The sequence below is a fragment of the Heliangelus exortis genome, chromosome 1 (genome assembly GCF_036169615.1).
Source record: "Heliangelus exortis chromosome 1, bHelExo1.hap1, whole genome shotgun sequence".
In the NCBI taxonomy this organism is placed as follows: domain Eukaryota; kingdom Metazoa; phylum Chordata; class Aves; order Apodiformes; family Trochilidae; genus Heliangelus; species Heliangelus exortis.
In genome coordinates this window covers 70,573,549-70,599,670 of record NC_092422.1, presented here as the reverse complement: position 1 = coordinate 70,599,670, position 26,122 = coordinate 70,573,549, and the positions used below count along the sequence as shown (strand labels likewise).

Sequence of the window (26,122 nt, the reverse complement as noted above, 5' to 3'; positions counted from 1 at the left end):
TTCCCTGGGCAATCTGTTCATGGCCATGGTAGCTATCAAACAGAACACCAGCATCTATGTAGGCTGTTAAATGAGGAAAAAGATTAGAAAAAAAGTGCAAAAGTAGATAGTCTAGTAGATACTTAAAATGACAAGTTAGAAAATGAAATGAGACAAATTATAAGCAGATGGAATGATTTAACAGCAAAGAGCCATTTCCCTTATATAGTGTCCACTTTTCTGATTGAACTTTCTATTTAATGGATAACTTCAGATTTTGCTCACTGGCTTCCAGAGAGCAATTCATCTCATCTCAGAATTTCAAGTGATGTTGGACACAGAGTTTGGCAGCCAAGTGAGTCTACACAATTGCCAGGACAGAGGGTCCTCCTGCCAAACTTCAATCATTTACCTCTGAGGCAGTTTTCTTAGACCTTCCTGAATGCTGATAAAGAAAAATAAGCAGTTTTAGAGAATGATTCATCTAGCATATTTTAAATGCCTACTTTGGGTTGAATGGAATTCCTTTCCAAAAATTGCCTATTTCTCTTCACTGACCAGTGAGTTTAGCATGACTAGCTCAAATATCCATGTCTAGACTATAGCCCATGCCTGCATTCCTATGGTGAATCCCACCCAAGTTGTCAAAAACTGAGAGGGAAAACATAAAAGTATCTGGTTATATGAAAACAAAACAGCAAATTACTGTTGGGCCTTTTATGAACTATATGAACATTTATGAAAGATAACTCTTAAGACCAAAAAACATACATACCCTTGGAATGCAAATACATAAATAAATAAATCTGTTTGGGGCACCTAAAAGAACCCAGAGCAATTCTGTGTTGTCTTTGTTGCACAAACTAATCCCTTGGCAATACTGAACATAGCCTTTTGTCATTTTTATTTAGAAAAGATTTCTACTTGACTCCTCATCCAGATTACAGGTACTTTGGAAGTGGGAACGGGAAAAGTCAAATGCCAGCTATACTAACAGTATTGATCTATACAGCCTAGACAAACACCAATGCCACCCACTGCTTACACTTTAAATATAGAAACTCATGGGAGCTGTGTCCAGGTATTTAATGTATGGTATATAGTGGAAAGTACACTTAGAAAAGTAATTACTTTTCGTAACTGATACAGTGCAGCTTAAAAAATTAAATTTGAAATCAAAATTAAAAAAAAAAAATAGACATGCATGGATGAGATCACTGTCTTCCATTTCTGTCTTATTTTTTTCATGTAAACTATCAACTGTTCAGGAAATATGACATTTTAAAACATTTTTAAATTAAGGGATAAAGTGAGAAAGCAGCCAATTTCAGAGTCAGATGGTCTTTTGATTTATTGCATTATTTTAGAAGATACACACTCGTGCACAACAAGCACACATGAAACGGACTTGCAAACTGAGGTTTCCTGAAATTAATGATTTGCTCTCATGCAGACAACTAACAGAAAATAATGTTATTTGCAAATTAATTGATAAAGGGGATAAAAAATATTAGCAGATCTTATTTGGAGGAAGTTTATACCGACAGGTTTAATAAGATATCCAGGAGCATCCATGTTCAAAACACATGTGGACGTAGCACTTCAGGATATGGTTTAGTTGGCTGGTGGTGTTGGGTTGACAGTTGGACTTGATGATTTTAGAGGTCTTTTCTAATCTTAATGATTCTTTGAACATCTCTTACCATAAGGATAGTTCAGTCCATCACCACATGAACTTTATAGCTGCTTGCTACGGTCCCAGGTAATTTTATTATTTTATTAATTTATTTTGTTTTGGATCTGCAAAACAAAGTCCAAACGTAGAAGGGTCAGGTGCAAGCAGACTTTTATTTGACAATCGACACAGGCAAAAATATACAGCCAGCAAAAGAGGGAGAGAGGAAAAGAAGATATAAGAGAGAGTGGAGAAAAAGGGTAAGAAAGTGGGAAGAATGAATGAGAGAGAAAAGTGGAGAAAAAGGGTAAGAAAGTGGGAAGAAAGAATGAGAGAGAGAGAGTCACCACCAGGGGTGCAGCTGCCCAGCGAGTTTCCTCAAGATGTCGCTGATCCTGGACAGGTTCCGATGCAGAAAGGCCATGGGTCAAGAAACGACCAAACAGCCACAGCCTGAACATCCATATAAACCCCTGAGTTCCTTTTGTTCCCAAGGGGCAGCTGTCAGTCTGCTGGCACAGCATCCAGGGGCATTGGCATCAGAGCCATTGCAGACAGGCTGCCTGGAAGGGGGCAGCTCCTGCAGAAGGGTGCAGTCCCCCACCCACTCATCAGTTCTTATCTCCTTACAGGAGCCACTCCCCAGTCTGTTCCAGCCCCCTCAGCCAGGTCCATCAGCATCAGTACAATCAAGGTGGCTTCCTCCACCCTAGCCAGGGTAATGGTGTCTGGAGGGACATCCCAGCACCTGGAGACACTGTTCTAGAAAGCTGTGAATTTAGATTCTATATCCCTCTTGTAAAATTATTGCAATATTCCAGTAATATATATAAGATACCGTGTAGGATACATGCCAGTAATTGAAGACACTTGACAGTGAGGCTTCTAATTCAACCACCTCAAGTACCAGAAAAAAAGAGAGGCCATTCTGAGGGTGAGCTGCTTCCTCTTTAAGGTTCCTCTTAAATCTTAAGATCTTAAGATATAAGCTGATTCAGCTTACTGCAAATGAATTTCAATGTTTACCTTAGCTCAAAGAAATAAATTAATAAAAAACAGAGGCCAAAATTATCAGAGAAAGAAAATCTCTAATATGGAACTTTGAAAATTTAAAATTTCAGTTCTCATTTCAGAGCAACACTTTATTTTAAAACTTACGACATTTATTTTTAATAGAATAAAGTATACTTGCATTTGCAATTTTTGGTTTGGGATAGAAAACAGAAGCATTTTTAATTGCTATCCTTCCTTTTGAGCAAACTCGTCAGCTCATATGCTGTGCATGGCAAAGAAATGCACAAATTAGCTTTATAGTACATGCGTCAGTGAAGAAAAATCTTCTGGCCTGAAGTGGTCAGTTATATACCACAAACAACAAGAAAATTTTCCTCTACCAGTCAAACCTGAAGGTTTGAGTATCAGTTGCTCAACACTAACATATAAGCTCATGTTTATCCGACAAGAAAAATTTATCCCTTTCCTTGTGGTACATCATTAGACATTTCTTCAGATCTTAATATACATTTTCTTAAACTTTTCAATTCATGTATCAGCATTCAGATCTGGGCCAATTTAAATTAATGTTGCATAAAACTGTGTTAAATCCTTTAATGACACCTATCCAAAACACGAATTTTACTTCCTCTCTATGAAAATTTATTGTGCAGAGCGCGTAGAGAAGAGACATTCAGGAGACAGATTTTTAAATATGTACATTTCTGAATAAAAGGCATAATTATCTCTTTTTTGGTAATAAATTAAGACTTTCAAGTAAAGTTTCACTATTGATTTTCCTCATTTTCCATGTAGGACTCAATCTGTGAAGGAAAAAGACAGTCTTACTGGCAGAGGCACCTTACATTAGTCACACCAATAGCCAACCAAATTGTGCTGACTGCAAATGTAGCAAAGTTACTGTCATTAAAAAAAACCTAAAAGCAACTCCTTTTGCTTAGCGTGTTAGGGGAGCTGACTTTATATACACCTACAAATAACTTGTAACTTAACTATATGGGTGCTACAGAATACCTGTTCTGGCAAACACCATACTATAAATCCAAGTACTTAACCAACTCATGTAAGCTTTTTTTTGTACACTTTATTCTTAGGAAAACAGCAGAGTGTAATGAAGTACAACTATGAAAGAAACAAAGAACAAAAGATACATGTCACGCTACAAAATGTTGAATATACTTAAATATATCTAAACATGCACACACAGCAGATAAAAAAAGCTTGGACACTTGAAGTGTAAGAGTCTCATTGAGTCCTGCCATGGGAAAGGGAAAGGACTGCGTTGAGATAGGGAGCTAAAGGACTTATTTACACTTTCTTCTGAAAGAGCAAGAGAGACATGGGTACTAGCTGCTACATTTGAGAGACACCATCTCCATTTGCTGTTCTTGGCAATGGCTTGCTTTGCCTATAGTTGGAACTATCCCTGATGAAAGTTTTCTCAGCAGCTCAAAAAACCTTAATCTACAACACACATTTTCCCCATGATGCACTGAGACAAGACACAGTGCAGAAGCTAACTAAATGCCTGGAAGGATGGGAATGAAGAGAATCCTCCTGCCATGTTTGTGACATTTGTATTTGCCACAGCTGTCAACCCAGGTGCTAATTTAGATGCAAGTGTGGTTTTAATGACACTACTGCCCACTACAAATTAGAACTCCATCTATAATTAAAGCAAGATTTTTTTACCCACTACTAGAGCTCAGATGGCTTTCCCATTAACAAACTCATCCTGTAAATATGGGGAAAAAATGCAAGATGATAAAGCCAGAAGGCATTAACTCTACCACAAGACTGTTTGGTTTTTGTTAAGACAATTCCAGAGATGTGTTTTGCAACTATTGCTTTTCACTTTGAATTTGGGCTGCAACTCGCAGCTTCCTCTTCCTGCTTATACAAAATATTTACATCAAATTTCAGTTTAACTAAATCCACAATAACCAAAACAACCCATGACTCCCCTTTGTAAAGCATTACAGACTATTCCTTATGATCACTGTGAATTCAAAGGAAATAGTACTTTACACATAAGGTTTCTGTGTAACTTCCATCAGTGCCATGGGCTTTTGCTCCTGGTTCACTGCAACCTGACATTCAGTGACAGCAGCGATTCAGTCTTTGCTGTCTGGGTAGGCTCGGTAGTATTAGGTTAATGGTTGGGCTCAATGATCTTGAAGATCTTTTCCGAACAAACACATTCTATCACTCATCTAATTAAAACACAAACACATCAAAGAAAATAAAAACAGAAAAAAAAATTAAAAATCAACTTTATTGGCGTCCTGAGGTCACCCCTTCAGCAAAAGGAGCAGCCTTCTCAGCGCTGGCTGCGACAAGAGGTTCATCTCCGCTGCCAGCCCGGCCCAAGGACGGTTCTGGTGCAGGGTGAGATGGTGACACCCGCCCACACGACGTCTCCCGCCTGAGGGTGACACGCAGGGGGTGCGGCGGGCGGACCTAAAGCCGCCCCGAGGGCCTTGTCTCTCGGGAGGCCGCCGGAGAGAGAGGTGAAGCAAGCCCGGACAGGCACACCGCCTCACCCAACACCGGTCGGCTCGGCACCGAGCCCGCCTCACCCAGCACCGGTCAGCCCGGCACCAAGCCCACCTCACCCGGCAACAGCCCGTCCGAGAGGAGCCACAGCAGTTACGCCCTTCCAGCCCTGGGGACGCCACGGTCCCCGTTCCCGCCTCCGCTCTCCCCACTACGCAAGCGCACAGGGGAAGCTCAGCTCCTCCCACCCTCCCGCCTCCCTACATCCCCCGTGGCTCCGCGGCTCTCCCCGTTCTCCTCCCCCACCCCTCCCCAGCACTGTCTCGGAGCTCGGGGAGGTCGCGCCGCCGGGGCAGGTAGCGTGGCAGGGGTTGGGCCGAACCGGGTCGAGTTCCGCCGCGACCCTCTCGAGCAGGGCCCGGGTTATACTCGGCTTTCGCTTCTCCCTGCTGGAATTGCGTCTGGCGGCGTTAAGGAGGGCGTCGGGGCCGCGGCGGGTGCCGCCGGGGGGCCGAGAGCGGCAGAGGGGCCCGCGGCTGCGGGGCATAGGCCGCGTTAGAGCCCCGGGAGGGTCCGAGGCAGGAGCCTGCGCGGAGGGAAAGGGAGAGAGATTGGGGGGTGCCTGTGTATTCGTTTAAAATTGGAAGGGACGGGGAGAAGTCGTCCGTCTGTCGTAAGATTGCAAGTGTTTGACCCAGCAACTTCCCTCGGTCTCGTGTTCGCTTCTGTTCGTCGCTTGACGTTCTGTATTTTGTTATCTCCAAAAGTGTCTCAGAGTTTCAGCTGCTCTGCTTATTTACGTTGGTTGTTTGCTGAGCAGAAGTGGAAGGAAGGAAAATAAGATGGCACTGTAGGTCTCATTGCACATAAGATGAAGCAAAAAAACTTGGAATCCACTTTTGTGGTTGGGATTAAATTTGAAGTTGTTAGTGTACCTCTGACACCTTGTCTCCACAGCATCACAGTGTTTGTTTGCACTGATAGTCTGGGCAATAACCTGCTTTGTTTTTCGTGTGAACAAGTGTATTTCCGTATGTTATTCTGTGTGGTCAGTGTCTTGCTAAGGTGTAAACCAGACCTACATTCAACTTGTGAGTTGCTCCTACCATGTCCTTGTAGCACAGAAGATTACGAGACTTGCCTTGGAACAGTGAGCATGCTTAAGTTTTAATTCTTGGGATCTTGACATCAGAACTTGGCTTTTGTGGAGAGTTGGTTTGAAGTTGTTGGAACATTCCTTGAGTGGTTTTTGTGTTGTTAATTTTGTAGGACAACTTGTTTGCGTGCTTGTTGTTTGGGGGCTTTTTTGCCTTACAGTTTTAGTCCTTCGACATTATGACTTGGTGGAGAACACGGTGACAGATGGAGATTGATGAGAGAGAGAGAGAGAGAGAGCAGCTAATGACATAAAGTTCTTCCTAGAACTGTTTCACTGTCGAGTTAATCACCTGTTAATTCATCTGCGTTTTAAGTTGTGACCCTGGAAAGATAAATAGAAGCATAGACTCATAGAATGCTTTGTGTTGGAAGGGATCATTTAAGGTCAGCCAGTGCACCCTGCCTGCAGTGAGCAGGGATGATAAGGGAGGGAGGCAAAGAGTGCCTGGTTACAGTGTCAGGGCCTGGGTGTGTTATGACCTTTCAACTACCTTTTTTGTTTTGTTTTTTTCCTCTTTTTATTTTCCATAATGTTTTTGAACAGGTATGTTTAGAAGAGAGAAAGTTTCTACCGTGCACTTTACGCAGACAGACATCACAGACCAGTCTCATCTGTTGATACTTCCTTTGTAACTCCATGGTAAAACATCCTCAGAGAGTATCCGTTTGGTTATTGCATCATCTGGATCCAGAAGTCGCTTTTTAAGAAAATGTGGATGGCTAAAAGTGTTTGTACTGCTCAAATACTGTTGTTCCAGTTGAAAGAAGGCAGATTGTGTAGTTGTATTTTTCCAAAAACTAAGCAGTTTGGGATTGGAATTCTAAATTTTTGCACCATAAGAGCCCCACAAAATGGAGATAAATTCCTGGTAAGTATTTTTGTGGTGCTCTAGGTATAAGTGATATATATCAATACAGGGGTAATGTAATTTATTTCAGGATCTATAAGCCTAAATTTTTAATCTGGCAACCATATTTATGAATTAAATTTGTCCTTACTATTTCAAGGCAGCGAGCAGCAGGTAGCAGGAGAACTGGTGTTTCAGAATAAAATTTTTGTGTCTCATAGTTCTAAGTTGGGGAGAAACTATTCTTTTTTTTCAAATTATAATTCAGATAATGCTTCATGAAAACTGACAGAATTATTGGTTAAAGTGACAGCCGTTTAGTGAAGTATGGGACCAGAGTTATCTGGAAAACTTTTTATTAATGCAATATTGAACAAAAAAGGGGGGGGAAAGTCAATTTTTACTGGATTGGTAAGGAAGGATAAAAACATAAGAGTCTGATTATTAAAAAACAGGATATAAATAAAAATAGTGGAAAAGGACACGAAATTTAGAGTCATCTTGGACACTGACAGTTCCAAATGGCAATGCTTTTCTAGATGACTGATTAAGTTCATCTTTAAAATATAAATTCTTTCATGCACTTTATACATACTAGAACATTGTGATTTCAATTAGTTTAATGAGGTCTAGCAATTGAGAAGTTAATCTAGATGGATTTACAACTGTTTAAGGATAAGTAATGTTCATCTTATATTTGCCTGTTATTTTTAAATAGTAATATCTGACTGTATGTTTGTAGGTTTCCAGCATAAATGATAAACCAACTGCAGGAGACACAAGGATGGCTCCTAGTGCAGAGGAAAATAAAACAACTTCTGAAAAAAGTCCCAGGGCAGTTCATGATGGAAGCTGGCATTCATTAGAAGGTATTGAACTTCATACCACTCTCTTCTTCTTAAGAAGTCAGCCTTCCCTGTCCTATCTCAACGTCTAGTATTAATGATCAAGGTGGCCTAAACTCTTAATAAGAAACTTTTTGGATCATGTGATATGTTTATTTTTTAATTTTAAGGGGATTATACATAATTTTTGTAGTTTGCAAAGACACAATATTTTATGAAGTGACTGGCTGGATTGTGTAGTTACTATTTTATATTATTATTTTAATTTCTTTGACTTCATAAGCCTCTTACAATTTTTGTTATGTGTGACTGGATGGGTGCAAACCTTAGTTTCCCAGTTCTCTTGCTACCAGCTGTCGTGACTTTGAGTGCAGCCTCTTGGATGGAATATTGTTTTGTGTGAGTCTTTGAATGGAAGAATCAGTTTATTGAATATTCACTAATCGGCTAAGAGGCTAGTGAGCATTGTGGTTTTTTTTTTTTGTTACAAACATAAAAACAAACATTCCTGTATGAGTGGTGATTTCTAAGATAAATTTGTAGATATAAATACTATTGCTATTTTAGAAATGCCACCTAGATAAACAATTCTTTCCATAACTTTACTTACTTTGTCGTTCCCAGCAAGTAAGTAATCCTCAAATGTGCTATTATGCATCATATATTTTAGCTCGTGTGCTTCAGGGTGCTTAGTAATTTATGTTCTCTATATTAACTTTTTTAGTCAGTTGCTTTGGGCATTTTCAGCTTTTGTTTACAAATGGGATGACAGGGAGGTAGTTATGACTGGGTAAAACACTAAGCTTCTACACTGTTCTGGTAATTCTGTTCCTCAGGAAACAGCAGTATGAGAAACTGCTGTGCTATTTGTAATAGTCATGAACAAGGAAGACAGTGCAGATCCTGAAAAGCTACATTGTACTGTTCTGCTGTACAGGTCTGTCTCCTTACATACATTTTCATGTAGGTTTGCATTACAAATGGCTGAGTAAACAGAAATGCCCCATTTCCCATATCCCTAGTGTATTTTTAATCACCAGTGAATTATTAAATATTTCTTTTTCTGTAGATGTGAGAATACTTTAAATAGAACTCTTAGTTTTGTGAATATTCATGGATGCTTCTGCATTACCTGTAAAGTGATGGGATTGACCAGCCCCTGTGTCCTTACATTTTTTCTTTTCCTATGCTTCTATTTTTTCTTGTAGACGACAGAAACATCCCTTTAGCTAGTAGTAGAAATCTTTATATTTTGAAGTTTGCTGGTTGTGTAAGATGACAGCATTTTTGAAGAGCAGTGGCAAAAACTTCTGCTATGTCATTTTCATGTTGTATCTCTAGTGTCTGTACAGTCCAGCTGAAGTGCACTCATGTCTTTTAAGGTGCACTGATTATTATTTTTTATAAGACATGGCAATATAATAACTTTGAGCTAATAAATATTATCTTTAAGGGTCAGAAATTATGTGAAATGCTGTAAAAATGTTTGTTCTGAAGTCTTGGATAGAAGTGGTGTTTCATACCTTTTTTAAGCAAGATCTCTGTTTTCCTGAGCGGCTGAAAAAAATGGTCTATGTCCAGCTGTTACTGCCTGCCTATTTCTGGTAGTCTATAAGAAATTGTCAGGGAATAGTCATATTTATTGCAGACTTTATTAAGTTTTCTGTATGTCCTCTTGGGAATGTTTATAACCCTCATGTTCTTTTATAAGAGCAGTGATCTACTAGATCGTCAAAGTAAAAGATATTTTTGAGTCATATTTTCTTCGAAATACACCATTCTAACTTGCAAATAAAGTGTTGCCGTGGTATATTTGAGAGAATCCAAAGAAATGGGAAAGCTCATATTCTTACAAAAGTGGGTATCTGGGTTTCCTGTTTTTTGCTTTTCTGATTTTACAGGACTTCTATCAATTGAATGCTTTCTTCTTACTCAAGGATTCTTTTGCGTGGTGAAACGACATTGCTTAACTGCATCTGTCAAGTAGGGTTCCTTATAGAACCATGATTCTTTCATCTATATTGATTTTGTAGGTTGAGTGCTTTGTTACAGATTTTTTTGTAAGAGGCCTTCAATTCAATGTACAGAACCTTCCCACGGGTGCTGAATGCAGGTGTTAACATTCTGTTGGATTTTTCTCTATAACGCTGGTTATGTGCAATAGTGTGATTTTTTTATAATTATGAACAAATGAAAGGAGATCTGATTGTTTCACCCAGCAACGGGTACTAGCTACCACTTAAGTGTTAAAAATAACATTTTTGAACAACCGGATAAAGCCTTGAGCAACCCTGCTGTATCAGCTCTGATAGCTGACAGTTTTGAGTGGAAGGTTAAGCAAGGAACCTCCTTAGTTATTCTTTGATTCAATGATTATTTCTTTACCCACATGAAGGTTTGTTACATATATGTGCAAAACCCATTTCTTAGTCTTGCAGCTATATGGAACCATTGGATCTGTCATTTAATTCTGAATGTCATCTGGCCAGTTAAGTTTAGTAGGAAGTATTTTTGAATTTTGTGTTGTTGCTACTTTTGATTTTAAGTTCTCTAGAGGACTCTGTAAAACTGTGCTGTGCTGCATGTCATGTGGATCCAGTGGTCAGATACTTCTGGTTAAAAACAAAACTGGTTTAAAATGCTTTTTGGGTTGCATTAATTTCATTTTTTTAAAAACTTGAAATTTGTCTACTCTAAGCCTAGTATAAGACTAGCAGCATTCTTTAACAGTATTCCTTTACTCAACGTGAAAGCTTAGTTATCTTTTTTCTTTTTGTATTTTCATCTCACAGAATCATTTTGTCAGTCAAGTAACTCATGTGAATACTCATTCAGTGATCTCTTTCTCTTGAGTAGGAGAATGAAGGAGGAAGAGAAGTGTGGGATTGAAGTGTTAAGGAATTAACTCTCATCAAAGAATGCCATCTATCCAGACACTGAAGAGAACAGTGGTTACTCACAATAACTGATGATTAGATAGAGCTAAAGCCCACATAAGAAAAAAACTTGCTCATGAAGTCTTGTCAGAGAAGGCCTGGACATTTTACTTAAGTCAGTATATGTTCAATAGGTTTTGAGCTGAATGACTTCAGATAAAATGTGCCAGCCAGTTCTTTATTAGTTGAAGTGTGATTCTCTTTTACATTTGTAGGAATTTTCATTTTTTAAAAATAATTTAATCTAAAATTTCTTGCTATAACTATGCTTTAGATGCTCTTTTTAGTTTTCATCTTTTTGATTTGTGACCTTCTAAATATTTTTCAGCAGGGAGAGATACCTTTTAGAATGTCTTGAAGAGGAGCCTTGTAGAAAAAGGCTTTGAAGGTGTAAATATAAAAGTACTTAAGTATCCATGTTTGTTGTATTTAGATAAGCTTATTATAATATAATTGTGGGTTTTAGTTACATTTCATAGGTCCCTTAGAAGTAATTCTTGGGATTCGTGAACTTTTAATTGGCATGTTTGTTTTCTGACCAATAGATTAAATAGATGTGGTCCTTCCTTCTTGAAGCTGAAATCTGTTTTGGACTGAAATGCGAGTTAATTCTTCCATGATTACTTTTCTTACTGCTTAATACTTAACTACGTAATAATAAAATAGCTTCAGCTTCACCTGTTTGTCAGAGTTGCCCATGATGCAAGTGCAGCTTTCTTCCTAACTTGTAGAAGGCATGGAAACAGCTGTAGAAATTTGTTAAAGTACTGGAAATTTTAACTAGCCTGAAAAAACATGTTTCAAAGTTAATTTTAGGTTTTTTTCCCACTCTCAGAGTGTGTGTGTGTTTTGTAGATTTAGTGCTTTGTATTTCACTTTGTTTTTTTAAAATTTCTTCTAATTTTAATAGTTGCAGTGATATGTTGCGTGCCTTTCTAAATAACCAAAGACATGAAATAAGTATTTGTCTAGTAATGATTACTGATAATGCTAGTAAGCAGTTGTTGAGTGCCAAAGTTGAAGGAAGAAATTGCTTTCTTAGAGAATTATATTGGATTCAGAGCTCTGTGTGTGTAAGGGCAGTGTCAAACAGTGGCCAGCACTTTTGTAATTAATTTCATTTTATTGTAAGTGGATAACAGCATGTTTTTGTCACTTCTGAGTAGCTACTTTTATTTTGGATTTCTTTGGCAAATTGTATGAAAATTTGCAGCTACATTGCATATAGATATGTCCATATACATTTTTTATTATTTTTTTAAAAAGGAATTTGTGTTAAGGAGTATTCTTAGAATTGCTTTCAATTTCGGTGATGCTAAATTAACTGCTACTTGTTTGATGTATTTGGTAATCAAAAGCTTTTACTGTTCTTAAATAAATTGCTGTTTTTAACCATATATAGTATATTATGGTTTTGTGTGCCAAAGAGAATAGTTGTATATTTTAAGATAAAGTTAACTAATACTTTTTCTGATTGTGAAACTTTACTTCCACAGCAAAAATGAGACACATCAATCTGTCGTTTGCAGCATGTGGGTTTCTGGGTATTTACCACTTGGGGGCAGCAGCTGCTTTTTGCAGGCATGGTAAGAAGTTACTGAAAGTTGTGAAAGCTTTTGCGGGAGCTTCTGCGGGATCACTGGCTGCCACTGTCTTATTAACAGTACCAGAAAATATAGAGGTAAATTAATAAACTCTTAGGTATAGGACATGATCGTTTGCAAAGGATATTTCTGATATAACCATCTACCATTAATTTAAAAAAATACTTTTGTTCTTGTTTGTTTTTTTTCGTGTTTCTTGTAAAGGAACGGGACTTGTATGTGTTTCATTAACAAAGTCTGTGACTCATGGGCAGAAATGTTTGACAGAAGTCAGTCAGAAAGCCTTTATGTTTGAAGATGTGTAAACATAAATTTCATGTGCATGAATGTCGAGTTATATGCAACAAGATATACTCTATATACTGAAATGTATAGGTACTTGGTCGCTGTACTTCACAAAGCTGATAATTGGTTTTTTGGCTCGGGGTAGGCTTTGTTAAGAAAATGCATAGCATCATCCTTTTATCCTGTGAAAGATGAAAATGGTAACCAGGCCGTAGCTTCATAAAGTTGATCACCACACACTGACTCAGATTCTTTCCTTTCTTTCTGTGCCCTATTAGGTTTGTGCATCTCCATTAGACTTTGACTCAGTACAGTTTGTGACTTAACAGCAGTAACAGCCCCACTGTGTGCCAGGAAGGATTAACCCTGACAATGTTTAGTTCTGAAATGATGTATACACATGTATTTGGGCTTGTTGTCTCCAGAGATGCCACCATGTTTCTCAACGTGGATTTGGTGTTGTGTAGAGACATCAAAGTGATATTTAGTGACTACACTAGAGATTCTGTGAGAGAGCGTTACTTTTATTTGGTTTTCTCCTTAGGTTAAGGCTGCTTTGCCTTCATGAAGTGCCTGTAATGACTTTGCCTTAATATATGTAAAGGACTAGGCCTTGCCAAAATTTTAATATTTAATACTGTATTACAACAGCATTTTTTGGGGAAAAAGAGCAGTTAGATTTTTTTGTTCCAAGTGTACTTTGGGTTCAGTCCAGTGAGCATAGGTTACTTTCTTCAGGCCTTGCATGTTACAGCTTTCACTGCATTTGATTAAAACGATAGTCCCAGCCACTGATCTGTGTGCTTGTTTTGTGTTTTTTGGTTTTGTTTTTGTTTTTTTTAATGCAGTGGTATGAACTTAGCTTGCAATTAGCTATACAGTTGTTTTCAGCAGTAAGTTCTTCCCTGGTCTCTTTCCACCTGCCAGCCACACAGGTGCATTCTTTGATTCACTGTTAGGCAAGTTTCACTTTGTTATTAAGGGGACCTTACTTGTATTCTGTTCAGGTAGTACTCATTTTCCATAGCCTCTGGCAAGTTTCAAGTGTACCTGATATAAAGCATACCTCTGTCTTTGATTTCCTATAGGGCAGCAGCTAGCTAGCCTTTTCTTAGCCCAAGGAAGTTATTCTGCTTATTCTAGGGTGAGGGTATAAGCATTTCTTCCCAGTCTGGTCCAACTTAGAGAACTTTCTAGGTAAAAATATATTAGAAGAATTTTTATTTCCTAAGTTTGCAGAAAGTAAAGTTCTATTACGTCGTGTCTGGATTTTCCTCAAAAATAAGACATACTAATATATTGGTATATTAGTCATTCTGTTATATAGTTTAAATGGAAAATTGAGAGCTATTTCTTGGGAGGAATATTTATACCTAATTCTCACAGAACTTAAATATAAGGCAGTGTTGTGTACTGGATAGAATTAACTTTTGATAGCAGGATCATTATATTATTCCCTAACTTGAAATATTTTAGATCCACTGATATAAATTATACATCAGCTTTTGGGGGTTTCTTTTTGTTTGTTTGGTTGGTTTTTTTCCTCTTCACAAAGATGTCTATATTAGGCAGGCTATAAATCAGGACTTTTTCACCTCTTAATTTCAACAATATAATTTGACATTTCTTTACCTTGGAGAGAGTGTAACATTAAGGAATTCATGTTTTGGCTGTTGCTATTCTAATATGAGGGTTTGCAAATGTTTGTCAGTCTTGTCTTGGATTTTTGTCGCTGCTGAGAAGATGTAGAACTTGACAATTCTAGGGGGGCTTGTAGAGTTACAAATAAGTACCTACTTTTTTCAAAAGTATCTTGATCATGCTTGATGTCAAGTTTATTTAAGACAAGTAGTTACAATTTCTAAACATGTCCCCAGTCACTTTAAAATTTAGATATATTGTTTAAAGCTTTTAGCACTAAAATGATAAACATGTAGCTCTAAGTTGCCCTTTTTGGCAGCAAGAATTATGTGGTCAATTCTTAGGCTTGTAATACAGAAAGTAGGTTTTTGTCATTCTCCTACGTTTGGATTCATCCAATTCCTTGTCATTCTTAGTTCCCTGTCACTTTATTAAAGCATCTTAGATATAAATATAGTTCTGAGGTGCTTCTATCTAGAATTTGTTTGCTTTTTCTCTGCTTAGAGTGAGGTGTATTGTGAATTTGCCTCTTTCCAGCTCATTGACTACAGAAGAAGCCTAACTGCCCAATATAGAATAAATGCAAGACTTGATGCATATGACTAGTTTTATGTATTTGATTTAGCTTGGAACTGGCAGGTACCTTGTAGCTCTCTCTTGATTAAAACTTCAGTTGCTGGTATATTTGAGAAACCACAGTTGAACATCCTTCCCATAACTAAAACGTCCTTAATTGTGTATGTTTTAATTTGCAGAAATGTAAGCAGTTTGCCTATGGATTTGCGGAGGAAGTTAGAGAATTGGACTTTGGTGCTGTAACACCTGGTTATGATTTTATGAAAACACTTAGGTACCTATATTAATGCATCTATAAGATCATTTTTGTGTGAAGCTCTCTAAATGAAAATGGAGAATGTACATATTTTTTCTATACTGTGTGGTGCTCAGTGCTTGCTCTTTCAATCCTAACATATTTCATATTTCAATCCTGTCCATCCTTGGACATTAGAAAGAATTTCTTTATGGAGAGGGTGATCAGGCATTGGAATGGGCTGCCCAGGGAAGTGGTGGATTCTCCGTCCCTGGAGATATTTAAAAAGAGACTGGATGTGGCACTCAGTGCCATGGTCTGGTAACTGCAGCAGTAGTGGATCAAGGGTTGGACTTGATGATCTCTGAGGTCCCTTCCAACCCAGCCAATTCTATGATTCTATGATTCTATATTTGTAAGGCTTTTAAATAATGATGGTGTATAACATTTAGTCTTTTCTTTACTCTAGGGAAGGCATAGAGTCTATTCTTCCTTCTAATGCTCATGAGATAGCTGAGAACCGGCTCTATGTGTCAGTCACTAACACCAAAAATGGGAAAAATCACTTGGTTTCAAGTTTTCCCACCAGGGAGGACCTCGTTAAGGTAATGACGTTGATTATTGCTGCTCTAAGTATAAATGTTTGAGTTTCATCAAGGCTTAGAAATATATTATTAGCTGTACAATAAATCATTGTTGTACTCAAGTAATCATTTATAGTATCATTGGTGTTACAACTGTAACCTAAGCAGTGGAATCAGAATTTGATCCAACAATTTCACAAATTTAGCTAACGTGGATTTTTGTATGTGTGTGTTTCCAAAGAGTGACAAGGTAACCAATGGTTACAGTAGGTTGGAAAAAGATAGAGAATTTGCAAATTTTTTAACAATTTGATCAATGTTTTTACATCTTTCTTCACTGATACTGTTTATGTTATGCTTCATCACAAAAGGAAGGAAAGGAAATTAAAAAAAAAAAATCCAACGCTTTCTACAAGTCCTAGTGTGGCGTATGGATACAATATGATGTTAAGCACTGTATCTAAACTGTATTTTAACTGTCACTGGAAAGCTTAGATGTTATTACCCATCTCTTCTTTTGTATGCCCCTGAATCAGGATTGAATACATAAGATGAGTAAAATGGTAGGAGGAATTCAGATGCATGTAAAGCAGATGTTTGTTCTAGTAATAATATCATAGCAGGGGACATCATAACATACAGCAGAATGAATGAAGAGATAGACGAAGAAAGAATTCCTTTTTTACCTATCATTATGTGTACTTAGAGTTAATAAGAGCTTTGCTATAATGAACACTTAAAGAAAAATCACACTTTTTAACAAAATATCGAAGTATGTGTTAGAAGTTTGCCTTTTAAGAATTTGTAGGACTTAGGCAAAGATAATTACACAAAAACTTTATCTCAAAATATGTACTGTTACTGCTAGCTATTCCAGCCACCAGTGACAAGCAGAGGTTATTATTCTGTAGGTTTATGGGTTTTTTTCAGTGAAATTTTCTAAACTGAAGACAATTAGAACCTTCAAGGTGACCTTGGAAATACACATTTTATTAGTATTTCAGTAGTTCTTTCATTGACTTACCTGTGTCTGTTCTTTTATTCCATATGCTAACAGTAGAATGAGTTGGAATAATAGTAATAAAATTCCACATGATTGCTCACTGGAATGTATTCATGTTGTCTGTTCTTCCAGCACATCCTGTAGTACGTGTTTTTGTGCATGCCTTCGGCTGTACATGCGTCACTTACACAACAGTCTGCATGTTGGTGGTTGGCACCAGTAGCACAGAGGATACAGCTTGTGAGGTTATATAATTGTGTTACTCTTCTCCTAGGCATGGTCAGCTATATCCCAGGCAGGGATGAAGGTACTGCTGGGCAGACAGTGTTTCATAACACCATAACCTTTGTACCCTCTTCCAGAAATCTTTCAAATACCATGTGTGTTTGGTTTCAGTGCTTAGCAAGCCTTATGGTTCCAAAGGTTTTTGTAATGGCAAAACTGAGTATGGGTTACTACAATTTTAAGAATTTTTTTGTAGGAAACTGGAATTTCTGGAAGAGTAAACACTGTATTAATATTCCAGAAGAGAGATTGGGTCAGCTTATTTGTAAACACTCTACAGTACTTGTATTTTCTCAGCATATGCATTTTTAGTTTCTGAAAAAAATCATAATTTACTTCACATTGTGTAAGGCTAAGTTCATCCTCTTTTGAATTGCCTTAATCACTGATACTTTGTTTTGGGAGTTTTCATTGTCAAGTCAAAAAACCCAAACCCTACTGGATAGCTATAATCACATTTTGACATACCATAACAACAGATAATTTTGAGATTACAGGCTGTTTATGTAAAACTAATATGTTGACTGGTTACTGCTATGTTATTTAATGTAGATAAATATGTATGAATGTAAGTATTGGTTCAAAATCACTTTTCTTTTGTTCTCTGTTCTTTTTTGTTTCTTTCTTCCAGGTCCTGTTAGCAAGTAGTTTTGTACCACTATACGCAGGAATTAAACCAGTGGAGTATAAAGGAGAGGTAACTTTTAAGTTTAACTACCAACCTGTTGTTTGGGGGGTGAGGGAAGGTTTAAGAGCATTCTTCACTTGTGGTTCATTTGTTTGATGTTAGGGGAAGGGCAGGTTAGAATTACAGTACTATGTTTTGTAGAATAGTTATTTTTCCTGCCAATACTGTAGATTGACACTGTGAAGGATAACATGAGATTTTTCATGTGTTGCTTAAAAAATGGTGGGTGCTGAATCTGAAATCTCTGTAGCATGAAGCTCTCCAAAAGATAATGTCTTGCCATGAGAAGCAGCTTTTCCTAGGAAAAACTCTTCTTACCACAAGCTCTGTTACCAAATCTAGTTTATAATTTTTGTTATTTTTAATTTAAAAGCTCTCCATTCTGTTTTTCTGTTTAATGGAAAGAATGATACACGAGGTGTTGCAGATTGGGCACTGATGGAGTATATGGATGTGTTTATGTATGTGTTCTCATGTTCTGTATAGAATTGCATACTAGGTGCCTTCAAAACCCTTACCTCTGGACAAATAGTAAAGATTTTCACATAGGACAGAACTATGAAATCTTCAGATGTGTAATATTGTTTCAAGAACTTTCTTTCTTACATGAATATATTAACATTTTAAGAATGATTTTGGCTGTTTAATTATTAATATGAAAATAGCCATTTTTTTTCTGGAGAAATACTACATGATATTCTTTATTTCTTCATACGTATCCAAATGATGCTTTTAGAACATCTATAATCCTCCCAGCTGCTCTGCCAAGATAAACCCCACAAAACACATGCATTTGTCTCTACCAAGAGGGAGATGGAGTTTGTTGTGTCAGAAATCTTGTCAGCTTTAGAGTTATGTATACAGCAATATATATCAGATAAAATATTTGAAGGGTTTAAATCAGTATTGCCTGAATACTTGAGTTAAGTGGAGATTGCTCACAGCAGGTCTGGAAATTTTGTTCATTGGAGTCTTTGCATGTTCCTCATGCAGATCAAGTGACATACACAGTTCTGCCCTTAGTTAAAGGGAAAGAAATGTCTTTGAATTTTGTCCGTCCATTCTTTAGTCTGAAATACTTAAGAGTAGGGTGAGAGCAAATTTAATAGGGTCTCTATTGCAATAGTATTTCCATATTCCACTTGGAATAGTGGTAGTGGGTAATGGGGATATATGGGTGGGTAATAAGAAACTTAAATAATGCAGTGTAGAGCCAGATAGATGGTAGGGCATAATCTGGACATAGTAAGCACTGAAGTCAGTAAGATGGACTGAATATTGGTTTGGCTCTGAGGCCACCTGTCATATTAGCATCATACTACAATTTCCTGAAGTTTTACTGTCATTGAGCAAAGTTCTGTCTGTCTGCATTTACCCTGATGCCAGGAATTCCTTAGACTTTATGGTCCATGGCAGCATAAAAATCCATCTTAACTGCATGTTTGCTGCTAAGGTCTACTGACCTTATGTGGTCTCCAGAATAGTTCTGGATACTTCTCTGAGCTACATATATCCCCTGCATACATGCTACCATATCATCTAGGAGTATTTTTGAAATGAACCTGACATAATATACTGACATATATGTTGCATGGTTTATAAGGTAGTATGATGCAGCTTTGCTGCAAAAGGTAGCCAAACCTGTTGCTAGCCTGTCCATACTGCCTATAGAAAGTGAATCCCAGGGCAAATTTTTCCCAGCATTGCAGTTTTGTTGTCTTTGAGGAAGACTGGTTTTTAGGAAGCATTTGTCTCACACTGAAATTAGCTGAAATACCTGTAGTATGCATCCCTGGAGGGTAGGCTTTTGGGGTGAATAAGCTAAATTGCATGGTAGCATACAAAACATCAGTAGTATGTTTTCCTGTGGTTGATCAGTCTAAAAATAATCTGAAGGAAAATGAGTGCAAAGTAAGATATGAGAATTTATACTCTGTTAATGACCTCAACTAGCTTTTTACCTGGATTGTGTATTTAAGATGCCCTGGGACTAGGCTTCCAGTAACAGCAAGGCAAACTTGCTCCATTTAAAATGACCTTTCTTTGAGTTGATTTAGTGTCCGCTGAATCTGTGGCAAGGTTAATCTTTAAGACAGATAAAGATCCACAGATGATTGAGTTGACTATATCTGATGATGAGGCTGTATTTTGTGTCACTGTGGTTCTTACAGAATAGCTCTGTAAAAACCATCTATGGATAAATAGGTAGACTCTGTTAGGTCTAGCCTGCATCCTCAATTGCACTGTCTGGTTTGGTTTTCATTGCACACAATTTCTAAACTTTGTGTGTACAAAAAAGAAACTAATTCAGAAGTTTAGAGGAATTGGCCTCATCAGCTAAGAAGAATTTGTCACAAATTGGTTAATGGAATTAGAAGAATCTGGAATATTACATCTCACTATTTGCAGCAGAACAATGTTTTTTTTTTATCTATGTAACGCAAGAGATTATGGAGCCAAAATTTTTTTGACTGAGAAGTGGTTTCTTCTAAGTGCTTCAAAGAAATTAAATGACATAGAGCATCTACAAAAGATGCTCCTTAATAAAAAGTATTGCCCTTGGTTTGTTGAATGTTTTGATTTTCAACTGAATTACATGAAAGGAGAGAGGAAAAACCTAAATAATTCTTTTCAGTAGGAGAACTTCTAAGTGGTAAAAGTACTAAGCTAGGCTTGTGAAATAAATTAATAATGTCATCTGTTACAGTGTCTTTGACTTGCTTAGACAGGGACTACACTGTTCTTGTTAGTGTAGGAATTGCAACAAAATGGCACTTTGTACTCAAAGGAATACTGGATTTAAATCAGTATTTATAGACACAATAAAAATGACACAATTAGAAATGTTGAGGTATGTTGCATCTTTACTCACAGTTGTTGCAGCAGTGGTGTAATGTAATTTCAGAAGCCTGAAAGGTTCAAATAATTTTGAATTTTTTTTTCTCTAAGGCAAAACAATCTCAATTCTAAGTATTAAGAATTGATTTCTGTGGAAAGTGAAGAAATTCAATGGCGGATTGTGTGGGTACTGACATCAAGAGCTAATGTTGAGAGTCAGACTAAAGCATATTATAATAGGGTTAGAAGGGCTGTGGAGACTACTAAATGTGAGTATTTGTAGCTTATATTTTAAGCTTGGGAGCATAAAAATAAGTGTGAAATGGCAGATCATGTCAAAAAGTAAAGAAGAGAGTGGGATGGAGGGACAAAGCAACTTCTTTCCCCCTGACTCCACCTCTCCAAATGATGCTAGCTATGCATCCATGTGTAAAAAAAGTAAATCTGTATATTGCCAGATATGGGAGCTGACAATAGAAAGAGAGGGGCAGGTGACAAAAAGTCTTTTGGTTGCATGGACTCAGATGTGGCACTGAGAGAAACCTACAGTTAGTTGAGTTAAAAGGATGTTTTCTTTAAGTGAGAGTAAAGGGCATGACAGAGAGGGATCTCTACAACCAAGTGATGGGCCTCAGGGAATCTCAAGGTCTTCTGAAGAACAGTGTAACCCAAAATAAAGCTTCCTGCGTTACTTTGGGATTATATAATGGTTACAAATTTCTACCATCTGCAGTGGAAATGCAGTCTTCTGCCTGATTGGTGCTAATGAGTACTGGTACAATGTGCCATTTGTTTGTAGTCTTAATGAAACATGAAGTTGATATCCTGGAATATTTAATGCATCTTTGAGGGGGCCAAACCCTCAAGAAGCACTGAGGTGAACTTTGTAATATTACTTCTTACAGCATTTCAACTTGTTTAGCTCTGAATAGTCTACATTTTCCATAGTTAATGTATGTTTCCCTTATAATTAGTGGAGAGGAAGAGAAGAAAGCACTTTTTCAGCACAGTTCAAGCCAGATGTAAGTTTCTGCTTTAGGATAAAGTGAATCATATGCTAGAAGTGTTTCCTCTTCTTGGTGATAAAGGAAGTGTAGAGTGATAGTGGGGCTGAATGTGTAAACTTCAGTCAGATGCATCTGATCCTCATGTATAACACTAAACGCATCTATCCAGTAGTCTAGTGCAGAGTTTTGTGTTTATGCATGCAGGCAAAGAAGGAAATATGAACATACAAAATATATTGATATCATGGTTTAGGCCCAGCCAGTAGCAACCAGGCTTCTGCTCACACACCTTCCACCCCACTGTGTGACAGGAAAGAGAAAATCCACTTAAAGGCTCATTAATGGAGACAAGGGTAGGGAGGTTTGCCATCCTACCTTGTTCATACCTTGCCATCACCACCCCTCCTTTCTTCCCAGTCCTGGATCCCTTCCCTGCCGCCTCCCCCTCAAGGCACAGGGGAGGGGCAGGGGGGGTTTAGGGTCAGTTCCCCACACACTGTTTCTGCCGCTCCTTCCTCCTCAGGGGGAGGACTCCTCACATTCTTTCTTCCCCTGCTCCAACGCGGGGTCCCTCCCATGAGACATTCCTTCATTAAGCCCTCTGACATGAGTCCCTCCCACCACCTCAGGCACAGACTGCTCCAGCCTGGGCTGCCCACAGCCAATTGGAATGATGTCACAATTGCTCATAGTTGGAATGAAATTTGGCTTGTGCTCTTAGAGTGTCTTTAGAACCAAGAAATACATGTGGCTCTGCAAGAAATTAATTGGTTGCTGTTGTTTTTTCTTCCTTGTTCTTTCTGATGCTCAACTTCTGTATCAGAGTTGATGTCTTTTTTTTCATATGTGCCATAGATGTTGAGCTCCTTCCCATGTTTACCCTCCACTTCTCAGCTATTGCTGTCTTGTGTTGTGTATGTAGGAAGAGAAGAGATTCTGGGAGAGAGAAGTCAGAATTGGTTAAGCTTGTGCAGTCAGTTTACCTGTACATACAGATTGTGGGTGGAACTCTTAGTTTGAGTCAGAGCAGTGTTTTGGAGGAGTCTACTTTACCTGGTATGGGTGACGTGTAATGTTAACAGTTTTAGCTTTTCATGTATATGTTGAGAAAAAGTCTATGAAGACTTTTTGTTATTAAATGAACTAAAGAGCCTTGGCAATAGTTTGTTAAATATATTGCACATATTTATACATTATGTTAAATGCTCATTGATTAAATGCTCTGTGTGTCATGGTCAGTTCCTTAATTTTTATGCCTCTTACTCAAGTTTGGTCATTGTATTCTGTGAAGAAAACTTGTAAATTTTCTGGAGGGTGGGGTGAAGGAGGCAGGGACAGGAAGGATGAAGTATTCTGTTATGGATATATTGTAAAAAAGCTTTGTTTTCCCATAGAAGTGGGCTGACGGGGGCCTTACCAATGGTCTCCCTATCTTGCCTGTTGGAAGAACTGTGACGATTTCTCCTTTCAGTGGGCGATTAGATGTCTGTCCACAAGATAAAGGACGTGTGGATCTTTATCTTAAATTAGCAAAGCAAGATATAATGGTGAGTTGTTTCTTATTTTATAACATCAGAAGAAGAAAACGTAGTTGAGAGCTAAGGTTATGCTTATTTTTGTGTTTATTTTCAGTGTATGTTTTTGCATTTTCTGTTTTGCAAATAGAGTGTAAACTTTCTTAAACACAAGAGAAGGAAAATGTAGAATAAATTTTTTCAGAAAGGCAGATCTAGTACAAAGTTCAGCAAATTATCACAGGCTATTAAATATTAGTAATCTAGGCTTGCTTTAAGTATCAGCTGCCTTTGGAAAACCACCAACTTCTGTAGAATACTTCAGGAGAGGGGAACTCCAGAACATCACTTGGTACTTAATGCATTTAGCTGCTCTCACTGAACTTAAAGTACGTTTGTCATACATTTGAAGTGCTAGTCAGTAACTTGTCACCTCATTGCTCAAGAGAATTCATGTTAAGATGTTGAACATCTGTAACAATGACATTTTTCCAGAAGTTGTTTTTTTAGATACTATAAAAACAGTTCTGTATATTGAAATACAGGCTAAGAGTGGTTTTTATAGCCTCCTTTTTGTTGTTGAAATTTCTGTCTCTGCAAGTTTTGTCTCACAGTGTTTCTACCTTTGGCATGATAAAAGAAAATCTTGAATAGCAGTAGACTTAGCTGTCCACAAAAATCCACTACAGAAAAAAAAAAAAAGTAATTACTACTTTTTATTAGTAAGTAATATTTTCTTAGTTTGAGTAATATAATCCTAAATCGGACCAATTTCTGAGTCTTTTTAAAGCCTCATAGGTTTTAAGTAGTTTTTAAATTATATAAAGTATGATATTATTGATTTCATATATATTGAAAATATATGCAATCACTTACTGTATGTTTCTTGTACCTAGTGTATTGACAGGAGGAAAAATGAGCTGTTAATTACATTAATTTAGAGATTTAAAGTTAATTGCAGAATTACATCTCTTCTAAGGTCCAGCAAGTGCAGACTTCTCTACATCTCAGGCAGCATTTTAAACTATTTCGTTTGAAGAACACTTAGCTTTTAGCTGTAAAAATGTGAACTAAGAATAAGGGTTTTTTCAGCGATATTGTAATCTGCATAAAATGAGGAGCTGTATATATTATTTTATCTGTATTGGAATGTATACAGTTTTCTATCTCTTTGAACCTACTACATCTGTTAGTGTAAGAATTTGAATATCTACTTCAAATTACAACGATTATTTTGATACTGTTTTTCAAAATTGTGTGTAATAAAGTCTGAAGTATTAAACAATCATGTAAAGGAATTGTTCAAATCGTTATTAAATATAATTTTTAATTTTGTTGTAAACAATTTAATAATGTGTTTATTCAAGATTACAAGTCTGAAATCTTTTCCCACCCCGATGAGTGGTTGAGATGATGATTAGTTCTTAATTTGTTGATAATACAATCTAGATTTATACTCTTATATTAAACAATGTCTGGGAATGCTGACAAGAATGTAGTTGTTTGCACTAGTAAGCTGTCAAAATATTTTCTTGCACAAGTTCGGTGCATGCCAACTACCACTCTGCCATACAGTTCTGGGAATGTTTGAGAAATTATTTTACAAACTGTGCAGGTCTACAGTCTGTTTTGGAGGCTGTGAGCTTAATAGCAATATGTAGACCATTTGTTCCAGTTTGTCTTGGTGCTCAGTAGTGTACTTGGATGTGATTCATTTATTAGTGTAGAGATAGCCCTGCTGGTCTTTTTTTTTTTTTTTTTTTTTTATGTGCTCCATGAAAGAGATTGTAGAACAGTCATATCTAGATACGTTGCTTTAATAAACTAATTTATAGCTCCTTGGTCTCTTGCAGCTCTCTCTGGCCAACCTAATAAGACTTAATCAAGCTTTGTTCCCACCAAACCAGGAGAAAATGGAATCACTGTACCAAAATGGATTTGATGATGCTGTACGTTTTTTACTGAAAGAAAACTGGTTTGAATAAGATGGTACATAGAAAATTATTGAAATCTGGTGGCTGTTAAAACACTGCTGTGGACATCCTACAGAATCTAAAGGGTTGCTGTCCCAGTTCTGGTTTAGGGAAATAAAAATCCCAGGGGAATTGCGTCAGCTTCTGCCAAGAAAGTATCAGTTGCACTCTGGAGACCTCTATAAACACATCAGAATGGGACTTGTACTGTCCTGATGGTTGTCTTGTTTTGAGGAGGTTCAAGTTTAGCTCCATTTTGCTTGCATTGAGGAAGTCAGTATGGGATTTAAGCTCAGTTTGTTGGAATTGCAGGAATTTGAAAATTCAGCATTATTTGAGACACAGATGAAGGTTGGCACCATGAGAAATTAAAATCTGTATTGTTCAATTAATGTAATAGTTGTGTGTGCTAATTGGATACTCAGAAGTATTGCTGATCTAATACATATCTTGCAGTGTTCTAACAGACTTGAACACTTAGCACTAGTCACAAGAAATAAAACATTTTCACTCTTTTATTCTATGTATATTTTTAACATGTTTGTTTTCAGTGGATGTGATCTTTAAAATTTGAAGTACTAGTTGAAATTTGAAACAGAAGTGTGATATTTGAATGTAAAAATATATTGTAAAGAATCGTGTAAGAAATTGTTATATTTATTATGTTCTCTTCCTCTGCTACAATTGAATAAATATATTTTCTTGCAACTTTGTCAGGAGCTCATTTATAAATTTCTCAGAATACTATAAAAACCTGTTTATATACAAAAAAACCTGCCTGTGGAGAGAAGTTGAAGTCAGCCAGCAGGTAATGTGCTCAGTCCCATGTATCTTGTTCTTTTACAATTCACTTAGTACTGACTACCTTGAGTGCAAGTTCAGGATTTTAAATCTCAGTGCCTCAATTGCACAATCCACAACTGTTTTTTAAAACCAAA

General features: G+C 37.2%; 1 protein-coding gene across 4 annotated transcripts; it reads left to right on the top strand.

Moving 5' to 3' along the window:
- The first annotated feature begins 5,388 nt into the window (after positions 1 to 5,388).
- On the top strand, positions 5,389 to 25,892 carry PNPLA4 (patatin like domain 4, phospholipase and triacylglycerol lipase). 4 transcript variants are annotated; one of them, XM_071747750.1, is made up of 9 exons: positions 5,389 to 5,520; positions 6,867 to 7,191; positions 7,913 to 8,039; positions 12,448 to 12,632; positions 15,237 to 15,331; positions 15,762 to 15,897; positions 17,796 to 17,861; positions 23,092 to 23,244; positions 25,065 to 25,892. In XM_071747750.1, exons 2-9 carry the CDS (start codon positions 7,033 to 7,035, stop codon positions 25,194 to 25,196), a joined length of 1,053 nt encoding a protein of 350 aa, XP_071603851.1. In that variant the 5' UTR covers positions 5,389 to 5,520; positions 6,867 to 7,032; the 3' UTR covers positions 25,197 to 25,892. The 4 variants fall into 4 exon arrangements, with proteins under 4 accessions (XP_071603851.1, XP_071603866.1, XP_071603857.1 ...); XM_071747765.1 differs by having other exon boundaries at positions 5,461 to 5,520; positions 12,448 to 12,537; XM_071747756.1 differs by lacking the exon at positions 5,389 to 5,520 and having other exon boundaries at positions 6,551 to 7,191.
- The last annotated feature ends 230 nt before the right edge of the window (positions 25,893 to 26,122 follow it).

Coding starts and splice junctions, on each gene's coding strand:
- PNPLA4 (XM_071747750.1), top strand. CDS start 7,033: ATGTGGATGGCTAAAAGTGTTTGTACTGCTCAAATACTGTTGTTCCAG. Junction 8,040..12,447: donor AAGCTGGCATTCATTAGAAG/GTATTGAACTTC, acceptor TTACTTCCACAG/CAAAAATGAGACACATCAAT. Junction 23,245..25,064: donor TAGCAAAGCAAGATATAATG/GTGAGTTGTTTC, acceptor GGTCTCTTGCAG/CTCTCTCTGGCCAACCTAAT.